Below are 22,497 nucleotides of genomic sequence, written 5' to 3'. Positions count from 1 at the left end.
GCGGGCTCCTAGCTCACTATGTGTCATGATCGAATTATTCAGCCATCATATCACACTCCTGAAAAGGTCATCCGAGAAAAGGGAAGGACTCGTCGCAAACGCAGCAGGAAATGTCAGCATCAACAGTAAGGAAGAAGGCTGATCTCCGAGTAATGGGATATCTATGTCATTCTTCATTATCTCTAAACGTGTTGTACACCTAATACATGATGGCATTAAGTCCTTTCGAACACCCGCTTACCAAACTTCCAGACTTCATCAACCTGCAATACCCGATTCGTGAAACCGTTCTCGTCGATCACATCAACCTCCGAGAGGACGCAAAGATCAGCATCGGCTTCCGTCTCCAGCGTACCCTTCTGAGGATACATGCCAAGCATCTTCGCAGGGGTAGAAGTGACGGCGGCGAGTCCAGTAGGAATCGGCGCGCCAGTCCAGGTCAAGAAGTTGTTCAGACATTGCAGCAAGCTCGCACAACTGTTGAACATGTCAGTCAGATCTGAGGAGCATCGGGAAAAGAGAAAACAGTCCTACTTACCCCCCTGCTAGCGTCTCAGTCCCTTGCTTCGTCAGATTCGACCCCTTTTTCACGATCATGTCACCGTTTGTCCATTCGTACACGCCATCATCCATTCCCATCAGTGCTAACGCGTCAGTGACCAGGACCATGCCCTCTGGATGAGCAGCCCACGCAATCTTCACTGTCGTAGGATGAAGATGAATGCCGTCTGCGATCAGCCCGAAGTATGGTCGCCTGGCACCGTAGTTCTGGCCAAGCAGGCCAAAGATGCCGGGATTGCGATGGTGAAGAGGCTTCATTGCGTTGAAGAGATGAGTGATCATAGTGGCGCCATTGTTGATCGCCTCGGTAGCCTTCTCGAAGTCTGCATCCGTGTGTCCAATGGACATAATGATTCCTCGGGATGTCAACTCTGGTATCGATTCCATAACGCCTTCAACTTCAGGCGCAGCAGTAATCATCTTGATTGTGTCAGCGGTAAGATTTGCCGCACCATAGCACTGCTCGATGGAGGCAAAACCACTCGTCGCCTCCCGGAGAGCACTCTCATTGTGCACTCCCTTCTTATGGGCACTCATAAAGGGGCCTTCACAGTGAGCGCCAAGACTTTCAGCTCCATCTTCTGGTATGCGATCTTGTCCACTTGGCCCGAGATATGGTAAAGCCTTGTGGTACACTTCTGGTTTTTGTGTGATTATCGTCGGCAGATACGATGTGAGCCCGGTTTGCACAAGCTTCTGATTCAAGGCCTTGATTCCTTTCTGGTAGCTGACAACATCGCCAGGGGTGCTGAAGTCGAATCCATAAGCGCCGTTAAATTGACTGTCGATAAAACCCGGGCTCACTATGCGGCCTTGCAGATCAATGATTTGATCCGGTCCCAATTGATGTTCATAAAAGATTTCTTGAGCTGGTAGGATCTTGCCAGTCTGGGATGATATCCACAGGTCTTCCTCTACTAATGTGTTCCCTTTGACCAATCGACAGTTTGTCAACTTGGTGATTAGATTCTGTGGTCGCTCCGGAGAGATGGCGGCAGGCATCTTTGCGAGCGCAATGATAGTTGAACGTCTAAGTATTGGGGTCTATAAAGATAAGGTATACAACGGGATTTTCGCACCGTCACAAGAGCTATCACTTTACTTCGTGTACGTTCAAGGAAATGTGAATGAAGAGACAACCCACGAAGTAAAAGAGTAGTATATGATAGACTTACTATGAAGCCAAATGGCTATCATGAACATGAAAGGCACTGTTACCTATCTATCCGGCGCTGAAGGCCGGGTGGAGCCTCAGGGTAGCAACATCGTCACTGTAGGTCGTGTTGGAGCCTGCCATTGCACATATGACGACGGTCTTAGACTTTTTTCTCTGACAGACCTCCTTGATAAGAGGTTGCTTGTGATAGGACATCTCCACTCCTTCTGAAATGTACATGTAACAGTACCGTCGGGATGGATGAGGCTCTGCGAGAGAACCCACGCTTTTCCGTCGACGTTATGCCAAGCTTTCCCACCCTGCTAGCCCATCTCGGCGTTTCGGTCCGCGCGTGGCCGCTCCAGATGCAACCTTGAACCTCCAGCTCTCGTTGCGAAAGCGGCCCGCCCTATGGTGCAAAGGAAACGTGCCCACGACATTACTACATCGGATTAGAGGGCACGCTATGACCCGGCTACCACATGCTGGTGTCCATGTAATAACGTATTGCAACGTGATCGGCTAAACAGACCACAGCCATAGCGGTTTTACTCTCTTGCTATACCGAGTCCGCCTAGTGCCATTGTTCCCCACGCGGACCAGTGTGCTCGAATCGTAGCTGTGTGTATTACTGACATCCAAGGGTTGGCCGAGGCTACTGTATGTCATCGGGCTAAAGCACGACCGTCGAGATGGATGGACCCGGATCTCGACTCGACCCAGTATGGGATGATATGAACAAGTACGATAGATGTGCGTGTCCAATGAATATGCGACAGAGAGCTAACGATGCACGAAAGAACGCTGGGGCAGCTCTTTATGATGGGTATGCAGATATGGTCGTTTGTGATGCTCAGCAATGACTGACTCGTCCTAAGGCTTTGATGGAACAACCGTGACTCCTCAGATACGAACACTCATCCAAGAACATCATCTTGGCTCAATTCTTCTGACTGCCAAGAACTTGAAATGTGATATCAGATTCTCCAACCCTGAGTATGTCTCGAAGCTGACATGTGTGCTAGCTGCCGAGGACACCAAGAATCTGGTATATGAACTACAGAAATGCGCATACGATGCTGGCCACCCAGTGCCGTTGGCTATCGCCGTGGACCAGGAGAACGGCGGCGTCAACAGTCTGTTCGATGAGATCTATATCAGACAGTACCCAAGTGCCATGGGTCTCGCTGCGACAGGGTCAACGAACCTTGCCTACGAGGTTGCGAAAGCCACAGCAGAGGAGATTGCGACGTGTGGCATCAACTGGATCTTCGGCCCATGTCTAGATGTACTGACAAATGCACGGAACCAGCCCCTTGGAGTGAGGACGAGCGGAGACGACCCGCAAGAGGTCTCTCAATACGGAGTTGCCTCCATGAGAGGATACAAGGCAGCTGGACTTGCTACTATGGGCAAGCATTTTCCTTCGTATGGCAATCTCGAGTTTCTCGGCTCATCTCTGAACGTTCCGACTATCACGGAATCACTGGAGCAGCTTAGCCTGAACGCTCTGGTCCCTTTCCGCAATGCTATCAAGGAGGGAATTGATGCCATAATGGTGGGCGGTTGTGCCATGTCATCAGCTGGACTGAATGTGATGCACGCTTGCTTGTCCGACCAAGTGATCGATGGCCTGCTCCGGTCTGACCTGAAGTTCGACGGCGTGGTCGTTTCGGAATGTCTAGAAATGGAGGCGCTCAGCCACAATATCGGAGTAGGAGGAGGAACAGTCATGGCCGTCAACGCAGGCTGTGACATTGTGCTGCTCTGTCGGTCATTCTCACATCAACTAGAAGCAATCAACGGCTTCAAATTGGGACTAGAAAACGATAACATTACCAAGCAAAGGGTATACCAGTCCCTGAACAGAGTGCTTGCCATGAAAAAGAAATGCACCTCGTGGGAAAAGGCCCTCAATCCTCCGGGCATCGGACTACTCTCACGCCTGCAGCCATCACATACTGCATTGTCCACGAAAGCATACAACTCGAGTATCACAGTCGTGCGAGACAAGAACCGACTGATACCCCTCACGAACATCATCGAAGCCGAAGACGAGCTACTTTTATTGACACCACTGGTTAAACCCTTAGCTGCGTCTGCAGCTTCTCGCCAATTATCAGAACAATCTGCCCATTCTCCAGAGCCAGCGCACTGGGAGAGGGGGGCATCCGTGATGAGTGGTGAACGAGTGTTCCGTGAGCTTGGCCGCTCCTTAGCTCGACAACGCAGTGGAAGGGTTCTACACACGAGTTATACTGCCAACGGCGTCCGACCCCAGCATGAAAACCTGATCAACAGGGCTAGCGCGGTCATCGTGCTCACAGCTGATGCAAATCGAAACTTATATCAGCATGGCTTCACGAAGCACGTCTCAATGATTTGCAACATGCAATACACTGCGGGAGGTGAGAGAAGAGAGAAGCCTCTTATCGTTGTGGCTGTCAGTTCTCCATACGATTTTGCAATGGACTCATCGATCGGGACCTATCTTTGCACCTATGACTTTACAGAGACCGCACTGGTATCGTTGGTAAAGGTTCTTTACGGAGATGTAACACCTACCGGGTCACTTCCTGGAACGATAAGCCAGAGTCAAAAGCTGTCTGCGTCGAAACAGCACTGGTTAGTAGAGAATTTCAACGAAGACCGAGATGCGCATGCTCTTGACAACCTCATACGATCCGTGGTGGAAGAGCAAACTCCAGGGCATCGGTCGGAACTATCCAGTGCCACCTCAAATTCGTTCCTGCTTCGGCAACAAGACGTACTCGAGTCACATTTCGTCGTGCGTAACAGCAGTACTCAGGCATTATACGGTTTCTGCTCTACATACTACTTTAAAGCCACAGGCACGGGTGTCATTGGTGCCGTCTTCGTTGACCCTGCGAGACGCAAGCTGTCTATCGGTCACTCTTTACACAGTCGAGCAATTCGCACGTTGCTACAAAGGGAAGGCGTTCGGCGCTTCCAGCTCGGCTCAAGGCTGCCAAGTATCTACCTGGGCATACCTTCAGGCCATACGTCCGAACGCAAACGACTACGGTCATGGTTTGCCAACTTGGGCTGTAAGTCGGACCGTACTTGCGCATTTCAGCAAGAATTCATGCTAATGAATAACACAGGGAACACGGCCTTGTCGCGACCAATCTGCAGTATGATCGCACGTAATCTACAGACTTGGGCGCCGCCAGAAGGAATGGCAAAGTCACTACAGTCAGCCGGTGTGGATTTCGACCTCGTGTACGGATGGGAATATTCGTCCGCCATCCTCGATCACATAAAGACGAGCAATCGCCAAGGTCTGGCAGAAGTGTATAGGCTTGCACTTTCGGATCCTGCCGCGTGCGGTATTATCCGAGCCAAGAGACCGGAAGATGGGACACTGGTTGGTACAGTGGTCTTGTACAACATGCAATCGACGTTGGCAGAGTTCGTGCCCTCGATGCGCGACGCGGCAGACGATGTGATGATGGGAGGAATATCAAGCCCCGTCATCAGTCCAGCAGTCGGCGAATATTCGACGCTGCTACAAGGATTGATACTGCTGGGAGCCAAGCAGATCAAAAAGCAGGGATGTCAGGCGTGCATCGTCGACTACATGGATGGCGATGGTAATTTCGACGGACTCTCAGCCATGGGTTTCACGACATTGCACACATTCGAGGAAGTCAGCTGCGATGCAGCCACATGGACCACACCACATCCGCCACAGCAGGCCACATGGTCAAGCTGAGAGTGGTCTGTTGTCAGGGCTGAATGCTGTGTGATGTTCGAGAACTTGTTGTCCTGGATTCGGCAAACACTTTACTTGGACCCGCTGCTTGATGGCCATCACGGCCTTTCCTTTCTTCTTGTATCTCTCTTTCTTCACTTCTTTTATCATCCCCAATCTATCTCAATGCTCATCAGCAAGACTGCGTCAGGATCGATACCATATATTCAGAGATAGTTTTGTGAATGTACGAGGTTACGATATCATTTCGAAATCCGTCGTTTCTATCTTTTTCCCGGCTAGCAAAGTGCAATGATGACGGCCATCTCCTGGCACGACAGGTGCAAATACGAACATTTGTGTCCATCCGCGACAGATCTAGGCATATAGCAGAGGATGCCCGTTACACATGTGTTCATGCAGCATGCAGTCAAATCCCTCGGCAACATGCGGCACAGCAAAGTGCGTTCAGAGGCGTCTCGTCCTTTGTCACACTATGCGCGGGAACAGCCTCGACCGTCAGTCAGGACAGAAGTCGTTAGTTCGATCAGATCAGGTCATGAGTGCTATAGCATTACTGACATAAAGCACACGGCTCTCCACACTCACACCAGGTCATTGCTCAGCACTTGCATGAAGACTAACTCCGCAGCGGGGTTTAGGTTTGTCTCGTGCGATCACAAGCGCAAAGGACAACTCGGGTCATGGTTCAGAGGGATTACTGTCTAACAAACCTCCCGATCGAGGATCTTTCCGGCCGCGCTGGGTGCCTTGATAGTATAAGGCGCACCGAGCGATACGGACACAAGGGGTCTCGGAGCTGCCGAAGTGATCATCATCATGGGCCAAAGCACTGTGCCGTTCTGGACATATGTAGGAAACGAATGTGGAGGTGGAGGAGACCCTGGTGCAGTCGTTGCCGTAACGGATAGCTAGGGTATCACTATATAGCTTTACTACAATTGACCAAGGTCCTTCTTGTTTAATTTACTGCTCTCTGTTGTGGCTGGGTTTGACAGGACCAGGAGTATTGGCGGTGGCACAAAAACAACCGCGAATTGCCGACGGCACCCGCCCAAATCTTGGAGCTCTGTCGACCAGGGCGCAAAGCAAAGGAAAGGACGAGTGGGAGAGTGAGGGTCAACCCGCATTCGCAACTCCTTGTGATGCTCGGGGTGTCCCGCAATTCATCTCGCGACCAACATTCTCACATTCGACCTGTTACAGTCTAGACAAACGACGAGATTGGCCTGTGTGTGCGTGCGAGACAGCTTTCTGAAACAGTGCAACAGTAGACGAATGAGATGAGACAGGAGTCGGACAGTTAATCTGGTCATCAGTCCTTGTCATGCGCTCTTGGCCGCAACTCATTGCGACACACCGGACTGATTGATTGTTGCTCGTGCTACCTTTACCATATCTCGGCTATCTTTGTTTCGGCGAAGGCGGCAACTGCGAAGCTGGTCTTGAATTATTTATCTGCGTCTGTATAGCAGCGACAAGTCGATCTGAATCCGGATACCGCTGTGGTGCGTCGAGCGGAAGGAACGTTATCAGGATAGGAAGGAGTGAACTTCGAATGGTACAACCACACCGGCAAACAACACTGCGACGTGGCGAGCACGACAAATGATCGATTCACCATGGAGGGCTTCGATACGTCTACCATGACATATACCGGATTGTCTAATCTGCAATATGACACCACACCGGATGCATACTCGAAGATGCTCATGCAGCCCATGGACACCTTCGACCATCAATCCAATTTTGATGCACATACCTTTGCAGGGTAAGATCGTGTCTCTGCTATATGCGCATCAGCGATTGATGCGCAGAGAAGACTCGATTCGCTGATCAGGAGTACCAAACAGGAGCGAGGACATGTACGGGTTGCAACAACAGCAGCAACAGCAAGCGCATCAAACCACGCCGTCCATGAAGCGATTCTCTGGAAATATCGATGATACTTTTTCTGATGTCGTCAGCGCTTTCGAAAATCCGATACACCAGGAGACGAATGAGGGAGAGACGACGGTCGATCGCGATCATAAGCTGCTGAGCTTCTCCATCCCAAACCTGGAATATGTCTTGCTGGATTACACATATCGTCAAATATCTATATCACTGACGGCGCAGTTACACGGAATGTTCTTCCTGGCCGAGTCACCTTGGGCATCTGTAATGGATGGCAGTGGTCCGCCAGCGGAGTTGACATGCTACCGACGGAACTTGTTCCAGATTACTGGCAACGTAACGTTACCCAAGACATTGCACTACATTCTCACAAGCGAGGGCAAGCAGATCCCTATTGTGAGCCAAGAGCTTGTCGTGACAGCGACGGAATCGACAGAGGGCAATCCGGTGAAATTGATTTCGGTACCATGGAAGACACCAGCCAACATCAATCCACCGTCTGCCGATGACAAGACGGAAAGAGAGCCTCCCGCCATTCCTCTTGACATGGCGACTCTTCAAGAAGTTGATTCGGAGTATGCCACATTTCCCTTCCAGTGGAAAAGACTACAGTTCAGGATCGCAACCGCAAATAATGGTCGGAGGAAGGAGCTACAGCAACATTTTCTTCTGCATCTGCGGGTCATGGCCACCCTCGCGACAGGGGGCAAAGTCTCCATTGCGTCCGCTCAGTCCGGCGCCATCATTGTAAGAGGTCGCAGTCCTCGCAATTTCCAGTCACGCAAAGATACTCCTTTGACAGGAGCCGCGAATCATGTCCGCAAGTCTACGGTCATGCCTGGCCAATTACCTCGAGTCAACTCGACTGACTCTAACAACCGCCTGACGCAGCAACAGCAAAAGCAGGATCTCACGTCGGCGCCAGCCAAGACAGAACCGGCAGCCGGACCGCCAATGTCGGTTGCTTCCTTTTTTGACCCTAATGATTTCTCCATACCACCTGGACTTTTCGATAATTCTCTACTTCCGGACCCGCATCAACAATCGCAACGTCAAACGCAACAGCCACGACAAGGTGCCATGACAGCTTTGCCTCAAGGACCTTCAGGATTCGATGCAGCTGCCGTCTATGCTCTTTCCAGTCCGGATCTTTCAAGACCGACACCCGGTGCGAATGGTGTACAAGCGCAGGTCGCCCAGCCCATATCACTCAGTACACCACCAGCAACTGCCGCGCCTCAGAAGCTCAGTCTGGTGGACGAAGAAACGCCGAAGCCGATATCTGTATCACCCAAGACCACGCGATACTCCCCTCCAAAGCCGCAGCAGCAGCAGCAGCAACAACAACAACAGCAACCCCCCCACAATCCGCATCACAACAAAAGCGCGAGCCAGAACACGTTGACTCCATCATCAATGGCACAAAGCGTTGACAATCACATCTCACATCCGCCGAAACGAGTTGCGTCCATGGCCCCACCACCTCCTGCCTCGGCGTCGAATCGTCTGCCTTCCTCATTCGCACTCAACGTTGTTTCCAGCCCTGACGAATCAGCCGATTTGCTGTATGAATACTTTCCTCTCAGCTTGGACGACTGGATGCCCCCTGTTGATGCGGTCTATCGACCTCATGTCGTGCATCACATCAAGACAGTACACACCACCGGTCCTGAAGTCGGAGCGAGAAGTGCGGCTAGGCCTGGAGCTGGTGGCGCTATGGGAGGTGGAAGAGGATCCATCAGTAGCGGAGTGTGGAGTGGCAGGAGTAAGCGATATTTCAGTGAGGATGTAGGCTGAATGTTGGAGTAATGCTTCGCGACAAGCCGAGGGCATTAGGCGTCTTGTCTTGATATCGTGGAAACGTGGCGTGGCGATAGAAGGGACCAGAGCTCGTTCGACTACTACGTGAACGACAACTCGATCATCTCTTCGCAAACATCACGGTCTCCAATCGCACTAGGAGCCCCAGCTACTGTATTGAGTGGCTGAACCCCTCATCGCTAATGGACCCGCCATGACAGCCTAGAATGGCTCTGTTTGATCTACAAAGGCCATTCAAGAAAAGATCAAGAGCCAGATACATATGACGACACGAACCACACGATATCCACAATACGAAGAAGGCGCGTGTATTGCTCAAAAACCAAAACCTGGGCATCTTCAAGAGAAACAAGAACAAAAGACCAGAAAAGAGGACGGACAGTATAGTTAGACAACATTCGATCATTCGCTTTCGAAAGCATCTTCTATTCATTCGTCGCGGGGCGAGAAAGAGAAGACAAGTGAAGCAGACATAAAGACGCGGGGAAGGGAAAGAAGACGAGACAGAGAGAGAAGGAAGAGAGAGAAGAGGTTCACATATACCCATTATTTATGCCCCAATATGCAAAATCTGCTATGATGACAACTTTTATATTACTTTCCTTTCAGTCAGTCTTCACTTTTGCTGTTCATTTACCTGGTTCCACATCCGACTTGTTCACTCGTTCATTCCCTTTTCTTCTGGACCCTTTTCTTCTCGCCTACCGAGGAATTGTAAGGCAAGTCTCCTCTACACTATGTCTTGAATTGCAAGCCATCGTAGCATGAGAGCGCGATTATCAGAGCATGACCGCGGCATCGTGCGTGACAATGGGGAGCAACGGGCTATCGACGACGGCTATGAGAATCCTTCTCGTAGCACACCATCTGATCCACAGGCTCACACCCCAGCGTACAGACAACTCAACAACTTTCTAAGCACCTCAATAAGCAGCTGAAGCAGGCACGCCCCCCAAACCAGATAGACGAAACTCGAGAACCCAAGCCCCAGACCCCAGCCAGCAGACCAGCGCAGGCTTGCTCCCCAACCATACCTTAGCAACGGAATCTGCGCGTTCGAATGCATGCTGCGGAATATGTTGTTGCTCTCTGGCGTGTAGCGTAGCTAGAGCCAGGAGGCTGGGTGTGATGTTCTCAGGGAGGGTATAGAGGTAGGTAATTTATTTATACCCCTGCTGAAGCCGCTGGTCGTTTGCTGCCCTGTTGCTAGCGAGGGGAGGGAGGAAGGTGGCGTTTGCCTGCCTGTTGCGTCGGGCGGTCTTTGCGGTGGGAGCGGCGCGATGGGTTTGAGGCTGGGTAAGGAACCTTGTATGGGGACCCTGGTCTTTGATTTTGTCTCCCTTCTCCGAGAAGAGCTTACTATGGATATAGCACGCTGGCGTTGCTCGTCAATCAGCTGTATCGCTTTGCTTAAGGTAAGGTATCTATGCACAAGGTATTTATACACGTGGATGGTCGATTTAGCGACCCCTGAAGCTACGCTTTGCAAAGTCACATTAAGTGAGGAGATGGTTGTTAGTATGATCGAATCTACGTTTGTTGAAAGCTTTGATATATAGTGTCTATACCAAACCTTCCGCCGTAATACCAGTATAATCTGCCTCTGTTGTCCAAAAGATTAACCTGACCTAGATGCCCGCCTGCGGCCCACAGCGCAGTTCACTACCATTTTTTGTAAACCAGAAAACAAAAGCGCGACTTGACGTATGCCTGCTTCTCGTGCCTAGCGGTCTCGTCGTCCGCCTCTTTGCTAGCACATATTCCTCTTTAGCGGCCCTGGCGCAGTGTGCTCTATGTACCAGAGACCACAATCGGGGTCGATGCATGCCTGCTTCTCACGCCTCGCGGTCTCGTCGCCCGCCTCTTTACTAGCATATATCCTTCTTTGGCGGCCCCGGCGCAGTTCATCACTATTTTCACATACTACAAAACAAAAGCGCGACTCGACGCATGCCTGCTTCTCGCGCCTCGCGGTCTCGGCCCACCCTCTCTGCTGCTGACCTCTCTTCCAGCAGCGAGGAAGAACGCAGGGCGTGGTCGAGGAAGTAGTGGTTAGTATGTTTGAGTCATGCTCTGATGGGAGAGATGGATTTATACTGTTCCCTGGGACAGGACTGCGCGGAGGGTATGGGTCTATGAACGAGATGATGTGGGAAAGAAACCAGGAAAGATTAATCGCCGTAATGCATTTTTAAGATCTGTATAAAATTCGTGGTCTTTCTCCTCTTCGTCTGCGGACTTTGTGCTCGAGGATGCCTCCGCCGCGCGCTTGACTGGAGGAAAAATCTCTCGTTCCAATCTTGAGAAACGTGAGAAGGACGGTCCAGTCTCGGCTTGTGATGATGCCCGATCATGAACCGAAATTATCCGCATCAGCAACTGCAGCGACTGCGGCGCCGAATATCGAACTCTCATGTGCCATTTCGATGCAGACAACCTGCTTTTCGGGCTCCCCCGCGTTGCTGGCATCGACTCCGTCGAGACGAACCGCATCACAGGCGGCGCTGAGAGCGACTAGATCATCAAGCCAACCCTGACATCTCGTCCTGAATAGCGGATACTTTTCCATGATCGATCCATTGCATGCAACAGTCATTTTGGGCTTCTCAGCCTTTTCGGATTGCGATACGGCCTCTTGCGAATGGCAAGATGTGCACGCGGCAGCTGAATCGCGTTCAAGCTCCCACAGAGCGTGAACGGCGGTAGCCACATAAGCGGCAGAGCGTGTAGTGACCATATTGCTCACTTGGCGAACAAAACGCATGTCCTGTGCCGTGATGCTGCCTGCTGCTGAACTGCCCGACGGAAGAGGATGAGCTTTGGAAAATGCCGATATTGACGCTGCAAGATCGCAAGATTTATCACTATTCGAGCCCTGTCAGTGTTTCTGTCCATGTGAAATTAATTAAATGCGAACCCAGCATACCTCTCTATTAAACCAATTAGACCGGTATCAAGCGTATAAGTCTGGTGCAATCCCCTTGGCATTTCGGCCCCAAATAGAAAGCCCTTCTCTATAGCTTCCACAAGGACAAGTCGGACGATCTCACCCAAGAATCTACCACTCGCCTTGTACTCCAATGGCTGAAAGTCAGGCAGAGGATGATTGCGATTAAGTTCGTCATCCCATCGCGTCGAGTTCCACAGATCCTTGCCAAACATGGAAAGCTCCGTATTGACAAGAACGTGTTTGGCTTCATGCCACCATGAATCTTCTCTTTGACCGAATTTCTCTTTTGACAAGGCATTGAGCGGCAGGTAAATTGCTGCATTGATACCCGTACCGATAATGAGAGAGATGCGCGTGCTTGGGTCACGATAGGCTTGGCGAAGAAGTGTAGCAGAAGAATCGTTGACGATGGCCTCAAGTGCCACGTTCAGATTCCTCGCGCGACACGCTGAGGTGAATAGTTCGCAAATATCCTGGCCTTCGACGCCTTTCGTCGCAAGGAAACCTTTACCCATGGGCATCAAGGAGCCTGTCTTGGAAGAAGTCTGCTCGATCGGGAAAGACCATGCAAGCGCCATGGGGAGCGCACCTTCCGCCTTGCTGTCGGCCCGATGCTGGTCCGCCTCGAGCACTTCCTCCACCCTGCAAGCCATCCAGTCGAAGAACAAACGACCCTGCAGCGAGCGAACGCTCTCGTCGATCGGAAATGACTTCATTTGCTTAATCTCCATATCTCCGTCTCCCGTACATTCTCCTTGCAATGGTTGCCTGCCCGTCAACTCGACAAGAGCAAGACGAAACGTCGATCCACCCACATCGAGAGCGAGGATTGTCCCAGTCTCCTTGCCGGTGGGAAGTGTATGATTGAACGACGGTAACATGCACACATTGCTCGCCCGTAATTTATCCTGGAACTCTTTCTGCAGTTGCCGTGATATGGCGTGCAAGCTCTTATCGTGTAGCGGTGCCTCAAACAAATCCTTCACCTCGGCAAGAAATACTTCCATGGCTTCCGCTGTGCCGTCTCGATCTGGAGGCATTGGCTCGTCTATAGATCGTACTTGTACATCGACCGCATTCTTCGCCGGCTGCGAGTGCGCAGAGTGTGCGTGAGGACGGGTGTGTGGTTGACTGACGTGGAGCAGTGAGGCCAGCATTGCAACCAGTGAAGAATTGATTCTTCGTAGGCGTCTGAGTAAGTGGGTGACAATAGCGAGGGTTTGCCCCGTCAGAGATGTCATCCGTGTATGAGGGGATCTTTCTTCTCTTCTTAGCTCCCGTCTCTAATCGCAGATGATCGCGGTAGAGGTGCAAAATGAGGATATTCAGAAATTATGGTAGGAAAGAAGTGCCGTCAGGCATCAATAAACCAAAGCTTGATCAGAAATAGTCAAATCCGTCCACGCAACGTGATTAAGCAAGGAATATGACAGCAATAAACAGCTAAAGGCGTTGATGAAAAGTGAATAGACCTTTGGTCCTTGATAAGAGTGAGATCACAAAGCAGAAGCTGGCTACACCTATCGATTATGACTGAATGCAGATGGATGAGAAGATCTCAAGCATCTAGTCTGACCGATTAGCTATACAAGCATATTGTATTATTCTTCTGAGTTGCTGATTTGAACAGTATGATAGGCGAGGTTGGACAATGCTGGGTCAGCGATAGAGTAACATGTATCAGGTAGCATATACGCCAGCAATTGTGGTATTGCGTTATTGGCCGGAAAGGGTAGCAATCGTAGCAGTGGTAGTAGTAGTAGTAGTAGTAGTAGTAGTAGTAGTAGCCCAGAAAAGGAGCGGCGATGGTAGCAGCAGTAGTGGTAATGCCAAAAGGTTACAATTGAATCAATACCATGTGGAGTATATTGCGGGCCAGCACCGTTCCATCCGTCTCAGATGTGACATGTCATATCACTGGGGTAAAAAGCAGACGGAGGATCAAGATGGTGCTAGAAGAAAGACTCGGCCGACTGCTCCCGTCTGCCGACCGTCAGAGACGAGTCGAAGTGTCTGCAAAAAGGGCTTCCTTGCGAGGTGGTGTCGTAACAGAAATCGAGGTTCCACCGGTGAAGCAAGCCTGTGCGGGTGGACGTGATTGTTATCCGGTAGCGGCGCGTTTCTTCGATACGGTAGGTTACAATCCAACGCGGCACGCCGCAAGACTTAGATGCCTTCTTCTTAGCTTACTGATGACAAGTTACACAACGGTCATTGGCTGCTGGATGCAATATTCGGCATATCAAGGGCTGAATGAACAGTGATAAAGCCTCGATAGTCAAGCACAAAGCGCTGTTCTCTCTCTCTCGCCTTCACCGGAGAGCTCCACGACGGGATTACCAGTACGTGTATGGATGACGGCTAAACCGCCGGCATACGCAATCGCAAGGTAAACACAAACCGATGTTACATCGCCGAGGTTCATCAACTTGTGTTGACCCGGGCCCGGTGCAAGCTTCCGCGCCCCAATCGTCCTCCAAAATGTATTGCGCCGAGCAATCACGATGCATCTGGAAAGGTTTAGTCCCCGATAGCGGCCCCAGCTTCTTCCAATCGCTATCATTTTTCTTCCCCATCGCTTCGAGCCTCAAGATAAGCTATTGTACATGATTACAGTGATCCGACTCTGAGTGGACGTCTGGATTACGGACCTAAACTCTTATAGAATGCTCCGCTCGAGCCTCGATCAAGGCCTTCCCATGCATCCGCTATGGAGCAAAAGACTTTGATACCTGTGCACTAAAGCAGACGCCACGTGAATTTCACAGATAGCCGCTGGGATTCACGATTGTCCAGGAGCACTACTCACAATCGGTATAACGTTTGGGACAGATCAAATCACGATCCGAGTAAATATTGACATCGAAAACATTGCATTCTCCAGACTAAATTGTGATACCCGCTGATTCTATCAGCCGTCCAAATAGGGTATCAGTTCATCCATCCTGTTCTCAATTAAAAGATCATACCCGTCATTTCCAAAGGCGATAGAAAGGGATTTCAGTCATCATCCATCTGTGCAAGAAGCGTTCTACGCCCTTTGACTGTCCCCTATACACTACTCGTTCCCTTTCCGTTCTCCGAAAGCATACAATGCGCTGCAAAAACGTAAACAGTTAGATGGCTTGGACATACAGCCATATATCATCTACCTCCAAATCAAATGGCCGGTTTCTCGACATCCTCCTGGGTATATTCAGGCCTGTGACGGTGGGCTTCGAGGTCGTGAGCAGCGACAACACCGGGCGCCACGACAACATCTGTGATGGCTTCGTCGCTGAACTTCAAGTCTTCCTCGACCTCAACGTGATCCGTGACACGGACAATGATGAGAGGCAGGGCGATGAGAAGGGAGGCTGTAAGGAGTCCCCAGCACGAAGCAAACATGTTCATATATGGGACTCCGAGATCATCAAGACGCCAGACGATAGCCGCGCCGACGGATTGAATGCCTTTGTAGAATCCAGCGTAATTAGCCAGCTTGCGGCCGTTGTTGGTGAGGGCGCCCATGAACCAGTAGACACAGGTTTGCCAAGCAGCATCGTAGAATCCATAGAAAAGGTATAGGAACATGGGACCAACATATCCCGCGTCAGCCCAATCCTTTCCGTGGAAGGACTTGGAGCTGGTGTCTGCACGAGTGTATCCTTTCTGGAAGTCGTATCCACCGCCCCAGATGACCATGGTGAGGATGAAGAGGACGATCCAGCCACCCCGTGCGCGCAAAGTACGACGGAATGGTAGATCGAGACAGAGACCGAAGACGCCAGCGCCAACGATCTGAGCAGCCCAGTAGAGAACACCGTTTAGTGCTCGTGTGCGAGTGTTGAAGTATGCAGAGTTGACCTCGTTGAAGTGGTAGGTGTAGAACCAGTTGGATGAGAAGAACATTGGGAAGAGAAGGAGGACCCAAGGGTCGTCACGGAGGGTCTCGTAAAGACCAAGAAGCTCTGATTTCCAGGTAGGGTTCTTCATGAGAACAACCTTGGTTCCATCCGGACGGAGCACTTGCTTGGCATCTACTAATGTCCAGGCGAGGCATGCACCAAGGAATGTAAGTACAAGGAAGCCAATGTAGGTGCCGTCAGACACGGTGGATTTTTCTGTGACGTGGATGTTCTGTCCCAAAGGAATCTTTCTCGTTCGTCAGTACGATAGGAGAGATGAACATGTGGATGAAGGTGACATACCAAACTGCCAATGACAGAACCAAGGTTGAAGATCATCCAGAACAAAGAGATATAGCGACCCTTGTTAGCCTCACCAGGGTAGGACATCATGATGACTCCCTGGGCCGACCATAGACATCCAGCGCAAGCACCCAGAAGGGCGCCAGCAAAAATGTTGAAGCCGTTGTTCTGTGTGTGATTGTAGCAAAGGAACGACGCCACGTAAACGCAGTAGCCGATACCTCCGAAAGAGAGGGCGGCCTTGACGCCTACGGCATTAACAACGGTACCGGCAAAGAAACCTGTTCATAAATCTATAAGTAAAGGTGGACTAGGGCGGATGGATGTCGCATGATATTTAGGCAGGATCTACTCACCAACTACAGCGAAGGTCGAGTATAGAGCGACGTTGGCCTTGTCCGCTGCCGAGGGGTCGACTTGACCGCCACCTCCCATACCGCTCAACGCATTGAACATGCCAGGGCAGAGGAAACAGACAAAGGCTACGAGCACAAGTTGTGACATCGGAGAAGCATACCAAGGCAACTTGAGTGGGCCGATCTTGGGTTGCTTGTATTTCCACCCGGTAGGGTGAACGGTCTCCGTCTGGCCATCGCCAACAGAGTGACTGGTGGTCACCTCATGGAGAGGCTTTTCCCGAGTGACCTCGCCCATATCTACTGGTGGTAAGATATATCACGACTCGCCGGACTGGACAGAGACTTCGACGATGATAATGGTTATGTAGTTGAATGAAGAAAGGGAAATAGGTCGCGTGTACTCAGGGTATTTGTGTTTGTCAGAGTAATAGCAAGGTCTGTGGGGTTGAGGAGAAATAGGGCGATGCCACTTGATCAATGCTAATTTAAGTGACCGACACCCGGACAAATATGCAGGAGACACGAAGCTGATATATAGATGCAGTAATTGCTCGAGTAAGGCACGTCTCCCTTCAGATAACCTACCGAAGCACACACGACCAAGAGGGTGGTAATATGGCGTGTCAGCAGATAACAGATATGTGCATATGTGTGTATACGCTTTGTGTTGCGACCTGTGTGTGAAGTGCGGAGCAACCGTGGAACAACCCAAGCACCTAGTTTCCCAAGAGCCATCCCAAACGGCCCTTGGCCGTGAATAGCAACATCCCGGACAAGTCTTATCTTGCACCAACGTCTTGTGTATGGGGGGGACGGTGGGCTTCGCTAGGGTCGGGGCATTTGCCTTTTCTCTCCGCTCTGCCTAACTTTGTACAGTATCACTGGCACTGATCAGCGCCACAAGGACCCACGAACAACGTGAGGGTGCGTCTTATCAATATGTGCCATAGCCCAATCAGGTATAGCTGCCGCATTACCTGCGCTAGACGCCTGTTCAGATGCAACATGAAGCTCTGCGTATCTCTCTGGCTGCTACCTCTTTATCATTATCACATACTACCTGTAAGCCGGACGCGAGCGAGTAGTCGATGGCCTTCATCTTCTTTCACCACCACTACCACCACTGCTATTTGACTTTGCTGCTACATCCTTATCTTGGCTTTACAACAAGATTACTCCGACGTAGGATGAGTGCTGAAGGATGTTTGTCGGGCGTCCGAGTAACAGCTCAGGTAGGCTATACTACTACGTAGCATTCACCGGACCTCAAGAGTTTGACCTCCCGATGGAGCTTGACAGGTGACACCGTGGTAGTGGTTGCAGTGAGGTAACGATCCCCATGTCTGGGGTAATATCATGTACTGTGACGTTGATGCTATGAAGCTTTTTTTCCTATCCGCGAGCAACATTCATCGCGAATGCTTCCGGTAAGTACGGGTGTATAGAGTGTATCTCGAGAATCCTTCAAAAGATATCCTCGCTATCCTGCACTTTTTCTCTTTTCCAAGCAATCAAACAACTTGACAATCTCCAAGAAATCTCCAATCAATACTTCACCATGTAAGATCGTAACTTCTCCTTTGCCGGACAGGATACATGACTGACAAGGTCAAGGCGTCTTATCATCCGTGACGACAAGGAAGCCGCATCTGCTTTTCTGGCAGACTACATCATTGGTTTGTTGGAATGCAATGCCTATCAACGATCAACTATGTACTGATGATATGCAGGCCGCATAAAGGCTTTTGGTCCCAGTCCAGCAAGGCCGTTTGTGTTGGGTCTACCAACTGGCAGCAGTCCTGAGAAGATCTATCAGCACCTTGTACGACGACACAAGAATGGGGATATCTCGTTCCGCGATGTCGTGACATTCAATATGGTACGTGTGTTATGGGAACAGTGTTACACATCATGCAGGGGCAAGCAATGCAGCGCTGTGGCACCGGCGCTTAGCAGAGCCGCGCACAGCGATATACGCGGCTGCAGGCAGTTGCATGCATGATCTCCAAGCTTCGCAGACGTGGTGCTGCAGGCGTATAACGCCTCGAACTCGCGTTTTGTAAAGCCCTAGGACTAACGGCTATGCGCGTTCCACAGGACGAGTATGTCGGCATTCCACGGGAACATCCCGAGTCGTACCACAGTTTCATGTACAAGCACTTCTTCTCGCACGTCGACATCAACCCAAGCAACATCAACATTCTCAACGGTAACGCGCCTGACCTCGTAGCCGAATGCATCGCGTATGAAGAGAAGATCAAGCGCGCAGGAGGCATCGAGTTGTTCCTTGGTGGAATTGGCCCAGACGGACACATTGCCTTCAATGAGCCCGGCTCAAGTCTTGCATCTCGAACACGAGTGAAGACTCTGGCATACGATACCATTGTGGCGAACTCGAGATTCTTCGACAATGATATCAACAAGGTGCCTAAGATGGCGCTCACCGTTGGTGTACAAACCGTGCTCGATGCGCGTGAGGTTCTGATCGTCATCACCGGTGCGCACAAGGCGTTGGCACTGCAAAAGTGCATCGAGGGTGGAGTCAACCACATGTGGACGCTGTCGAGTCTGCAGCTTCACCCTCACGCTATGATCGTTGTCGATGAGGATGCCACCCTCGAGTTGCAGGTCAAGACGGTGAAGGTGAGTTTTAACGGGTCTAATGACGAGATTCGCAACTAACCATGTCCGATCACAGTACTTCAAGTCGATCGAGCAAGTCGCAAGCACCGAAGGATTCACGCAGGTCCTGCCCGAAGAAGCACAGATGCTCAAGAAGCGCGACAGCATCATCTTCCAACTCGACTCGCCCAAGTCACCCAAGGACACTTCAGTACTATTCCCTCCATCGCCAACATCTCGAACCCCGACCAAGATCCAGACGATAACGCCACCACAGACGGATGCTCTGGCGGTGCAGTCAGAGACCGGTGCTGCACTGTCAAGAAGCGTTACACCTGAGCTTGTACCGGACAGGATGGCAGATCGCCTGCCGCGCACGCCGGTACAGGAGAAGGGACTCGAGGGACTGATCACCGGGGAGCTGCCTCTGAGCTCTATGGGTGCTAGAGTCAGTGTTGCTTGATTGTAGGCTCTCTTGCTGTATTCTGGCGTTCTCTGGTGTTTGTAAAAGATTGACGACTGAGTAGCTACATATAGCTTATATACTGATACCAAACGATATACCTGTTCTCTTTTCAAGGTTCGCAGCATTCCTCACTCAGAGCTCGAGGAAGCCTGACCATGGTCATACTCATTTGACGATATCTTTGAAGCTGTACGTCTCTTGTCAGCATGAGGTATATAAAATAACATGCGATGTACAACAAGCGTTGCATGTCGCAGGCTACAGATCCGACAATGTGGGATCTATAGTAGATAACCCTGCAGGCGGCAACAACCCTCTCCAACCTTCCGACGGACAATATACTACTATAGTGCAAACGCTCGCAGTAGCTGCCCACAGCTTGGCGTTTCACCGTCCCTCATGTACATGTACTTTACAGTAGTATGCATGGTGTCAATCTATCAGGGAACCGAAGGGTGGAGGAAGATGGCGAGCTGCGATCGATACACAACAACATCTCTGTATCGGTATTGCTGCTGCTCGAATTCTTCAAATAGCATCATATATCGGATAGCAAAAGGAGATTCTTCTTCTGAGGGATTATTGTCTGCAGTTAGTAGCACCAGCTCGGAAGCAAAGGTGCTAAACACACGCATGACTCGAAGGGTCAGATCTGCTTCCTATTGTGCCTAACCTGGATCCAGAGCTTGACCGAAAGCAGACTAGCGGTATCGATAAGAAGACGATAGTGACATGTATGTTTCCCCGCTATGTCCGGGTCAGAAGTGGAGGCAGGAGCGAAAGTGTGACTGCCTCATCAGCTGCCACCTCTTTCTCACATGCCTTCCACTGCATCTGCATCTGCATCTGCCTTGTCTCGCCTCGTCTCCTCTGATTCGCAGCCTGGTTGGTCCACCCTATCTTTGTCTTGCATAGTAGCTGTCGCCCGCCAGATCTCGCCGTGACTTTTTGAGCATTCACGAGAAGGAGAGACATATCATCTCGTCCTTTGCGGATTCAGGCCTGGAAGAGCTGATAGCTACTTCTCGCCTGCCACTCGAGCTGCTTCCTTTCTTACTTTACCGGCCTTGCATCACCATCGTTCCACCCAGCTCGACCGCTATACATCATCGTCCATCATGTTCGGGATTGTGGCAGATCTCCTCACGTAAGTCGATTGTAAATTCTTCCACAGATCTGTTGGCAATGTGCACATTCTTCCATGTCAGAATCTGCAAGAGCGTGAATGATTGATTGTTGCCTTGGCTTCTCACAGCACCGTTACTTCGGTCTGCTTCCCCGTCTATGCCTCATACAAGGCACTTCGTACATCTGACCCGGCCCAGCTCACACCATGGCTGATGTATTGGACGACACTGTCGCTGTTCATGGCGACCGAGTCGTTTTTCCACCCGATCATTTCCTGGTTTCCTTTCTACAGCTGGATCCGCTTCGGCACGCATCTGTATCTGGTGATGCCCGGTCAGCAGGGAAGCGTTTATCTGTACCAGACTTACATTCATCCATTCCTGGCCCACCACGAGAGAGAGATCGATTCGGGAATCGCACAGAGCCACGAGAGAGCCAAGCAAGCAGGTCTGCAGTACCTGAAGCAGGCGATCGAGTGGGCAAGAGTCAACGTGCTAGGCCTGCAGCCTCGTCGTCCGACGCCTCCTCCTTCAAGGAACGTTAGCTACACCAGCAGTCTGTTGAGTCGCTTCAATATGCCTGCGGCGAGAGACGGACTGGCCTCAGCAGGAGCCGGTGATCTGTTCTCCCTGCTCGGCAGTGCCATGCAACAAGCAACAGGCGCAGGAGCCGCCAGTGATTCGTCTGCACGTTCAGCTCAAGCCCACGACCTGGCCGCCAGTGGTAATCTGATCCCTGCCCACCTCAGCAATGCCGAGAAGATGGAGTTTGTTTTTGCACAGAGAGACCGCTTGCGCACACTTCTTCAGGCGTTCGAGAGCGAGGATATCACTCAGCCAGTGTCTGGATCATCGAGCAGTAACAGTGGAGGTCGTCGCACCCCCGAAAACACCCCACCTATGCGCGGTTCGCCTTTTATGCGCCAGAACGCACCATCAGACATGCAGAAGAGCAGATCTGAAGCCGAGTTTGAGGATCTGGCTTATGAAGATGTCCCGTCGTCTGCTGCCATGGGTGACTCGGCGTCGCAGCATCGGGTGCCTTCGTCGAACAACCTGCCACCGACACAGCGACAGGCGAGCTGGAGCAAGTGGGTCTGGGGGAACTATGGAGAGAAGGACTCGGTGTTGGAGGCCAAGAAGGACGAATAATTTTTCTTCTCTTTCCATGTGGGGGTCTAAGACTCAGGTGTCGCGCGACGATTCAATGCAGGGGGTTTGCTCTATTTTCTGAGTTATCGACAGGCGCTTTCGTTGTCTACCTCGTGTGTGTAGGTAGGCAGGTAGCTAAGTAGGTGGCTGTGGCGGCGGCGTACATGAATTGACATTGTCTCTTGTGCGGGTGTGGATGATCGAGTCTCCAGGTCATGTACGAGGACACTTAGGAAGCGCCAGAATATGTCTCCTTATTGTGGTTACTATTTTGGTGACAATCTACATAAATGTCTCCTCGCAGTACACTATATTACAAGTGAGTAGAGGGGCGTGTGGAGGAGGGAGATGATAATAATACAGTATCAACAAGCTAAAAAAAGGAAGAAAACAAGGATAGAGCCGATGCAGGTATCTTTTTCGTGTGTGCGCGCCGAGTGCCTTCCAATCCATAACGACGG

General features: G+C 51.0%; 7 protein-coding genes across 7 annotated transcripts; 4 read left to right on the top strand and 3 right to left on the bottom strand.

Annotated features, from left to right (window-relative positions):
- Positions 1 to 215: 215 nt before the first annotated feature.
- Positions 216 to 1,563, bottom strand: AAFC00_006055 (uncharacterized protein; the record flags this gene model as incomplete). Its single annotated transcript, XM_069345944.1, has 2 exons — positions 216 to 477; positions 539 to 1,563. The coding sequence occupies 2 exons, from the start codon at positions 1,561 to 1,563 to the stop codon at positions 216 to 218; spliced, it is 1,287 nt and encodes a 428-aa protein (XP_069198149.1).
- An 846-nt stretch (positions 1,564 to 2,409) lies between these two features.
- Positions 2,410 to 5,453, top strand: AAFC00_006054 (uncharacterized protein; the record flags this gene model as incomplete). The annotated part of the gene is made up of 5 exons (XM_069345943.1): positions 2,410 to 2,459; positions 2,518 to 2,543; positions 2,596 to 2,688; positions 2,743 to 4,785; positions 4,843 to 5,453. 5 exons carry the CDS (start codon positions 2,410 to 2,412, stop codon positions 5,451 to 5,453), a joined length of 2,823 nt encoding a protein of 940 aa, XP_069198148.1.
- Positions 5,454 to 7,075: 1,622 nt separating this feature from the next.
- On the top strand, positions 7,076 to 9,146 carry AAFC00_006053 (uncharacterized protein; the record flags this gene model as incomplete). The annotated part of the gene is made up of 2 exons (XM_069345942.1): positions 7,076 to 7,224; positions 7,307 to 9,146. 2 exons carry the CDS (start codon positions 7,076 to 7,078, stop codon positions 9,144 to 9,146), a joined length of 1,989 nt encoding a protein of 662 aa, XP_069198147.1.
- A 2,374-nt stretch (positions 9,147 to 11,520) lies between these two features.
- Positions 11,521 to 13,127, bottom strand: AAFC00_006052 (uncharacterized protein; the record flags this gene model as incomplete). Its single annotated transcript, XM_069345941.1, has 2 exons — positions 11,521 to 12,034; positions 12,097 to 13,127. 2 exons carry the CDS (start codon positions 13,125 to 13,127, stop codon positions 11,521 to 11,523), a joined length of 1,545 nt encoding a protein of 514 aa, XP_069198146.1.
- Positions 13,128 to 15,279: 2,152 nt separating this feature from the next.
- Positions 15,280 to 16,964, bottom strand: AAFC00_006051 (uncharacterized protein; the record flags this gene model as incomplete). The annotated part of the gene is made up of 3 exons (XM_069345940.1): positions 15,280 to 16,254; positions 16,311 to 16,591; positions 16,667 to 16,964. 3 exons carry the CDS (start codon positions 16,962 to 16,964, stop codon positions 15,280 to 15,282), a joined length of 1,554 nt encoding a protein of 517 aa, XP_069198145.1.
- Positions 16,965 to 18,227: 1,263 nt separating this feature from the next.
- AAFC00_006050 (uncharacterized protein) lies at positions 18,228 to 19,754 on the top strand (the record flags this gene model as incomplete). Its single annotated transcript, XM_069345939.1, has 5 exons — positions 18,228 to 18,229; positions 18,284 to 18,345; positions 18,400 to 18,548; positions 18,767 to 19,312; positions 19,368 to 19,754. Coding segments are annotated over 5 exons (1,146 nt in total).
- A 1,121-nt stretch (positions 19,755 to 20,875) lies between these two features.
- AAFC00_006049 (uncharacterized protein) lies at positions 20,876 to 22,036 on the top strand (the record flags this gene model as incomplete). Its single annotated transcript, XM_069345935.1, has 2 exons — positions 20,876 to 20,904; positions 21,013 to 22,036. The coding sequence occupies 2 exons, from the start codon at positions 20,876 to 20,878 to the stop codon at positions 22,034 to 22,036; spliced, it is 1,053 nt and encodes a 350-aa protein (XP_069198143.1).
- Between the last annotated feature and the right edge of the window lie 461 nt (positions 22,037 to 22,497).

The sequence above is a fragment of the Neodothiora populina genome (genome assembly GCF_041146345.1).
Source record: "Neodothiora populina strain CPC 39397 chromosome Unknown canker_contig_6, whole genome shotgun sequence".
Taxonomy (NCBI): domain Eukaryota; kingdom Fungi; phylum Ascomycota; class Dothideomycetes; order Dothideales; family Dothioraceae; genus Neodothiora; species Neodothiora populina.
Note: the sequence above shows the minus strand (reverse complement) of the source record. Positions and strands in the feature narration are given on the sequence as shown.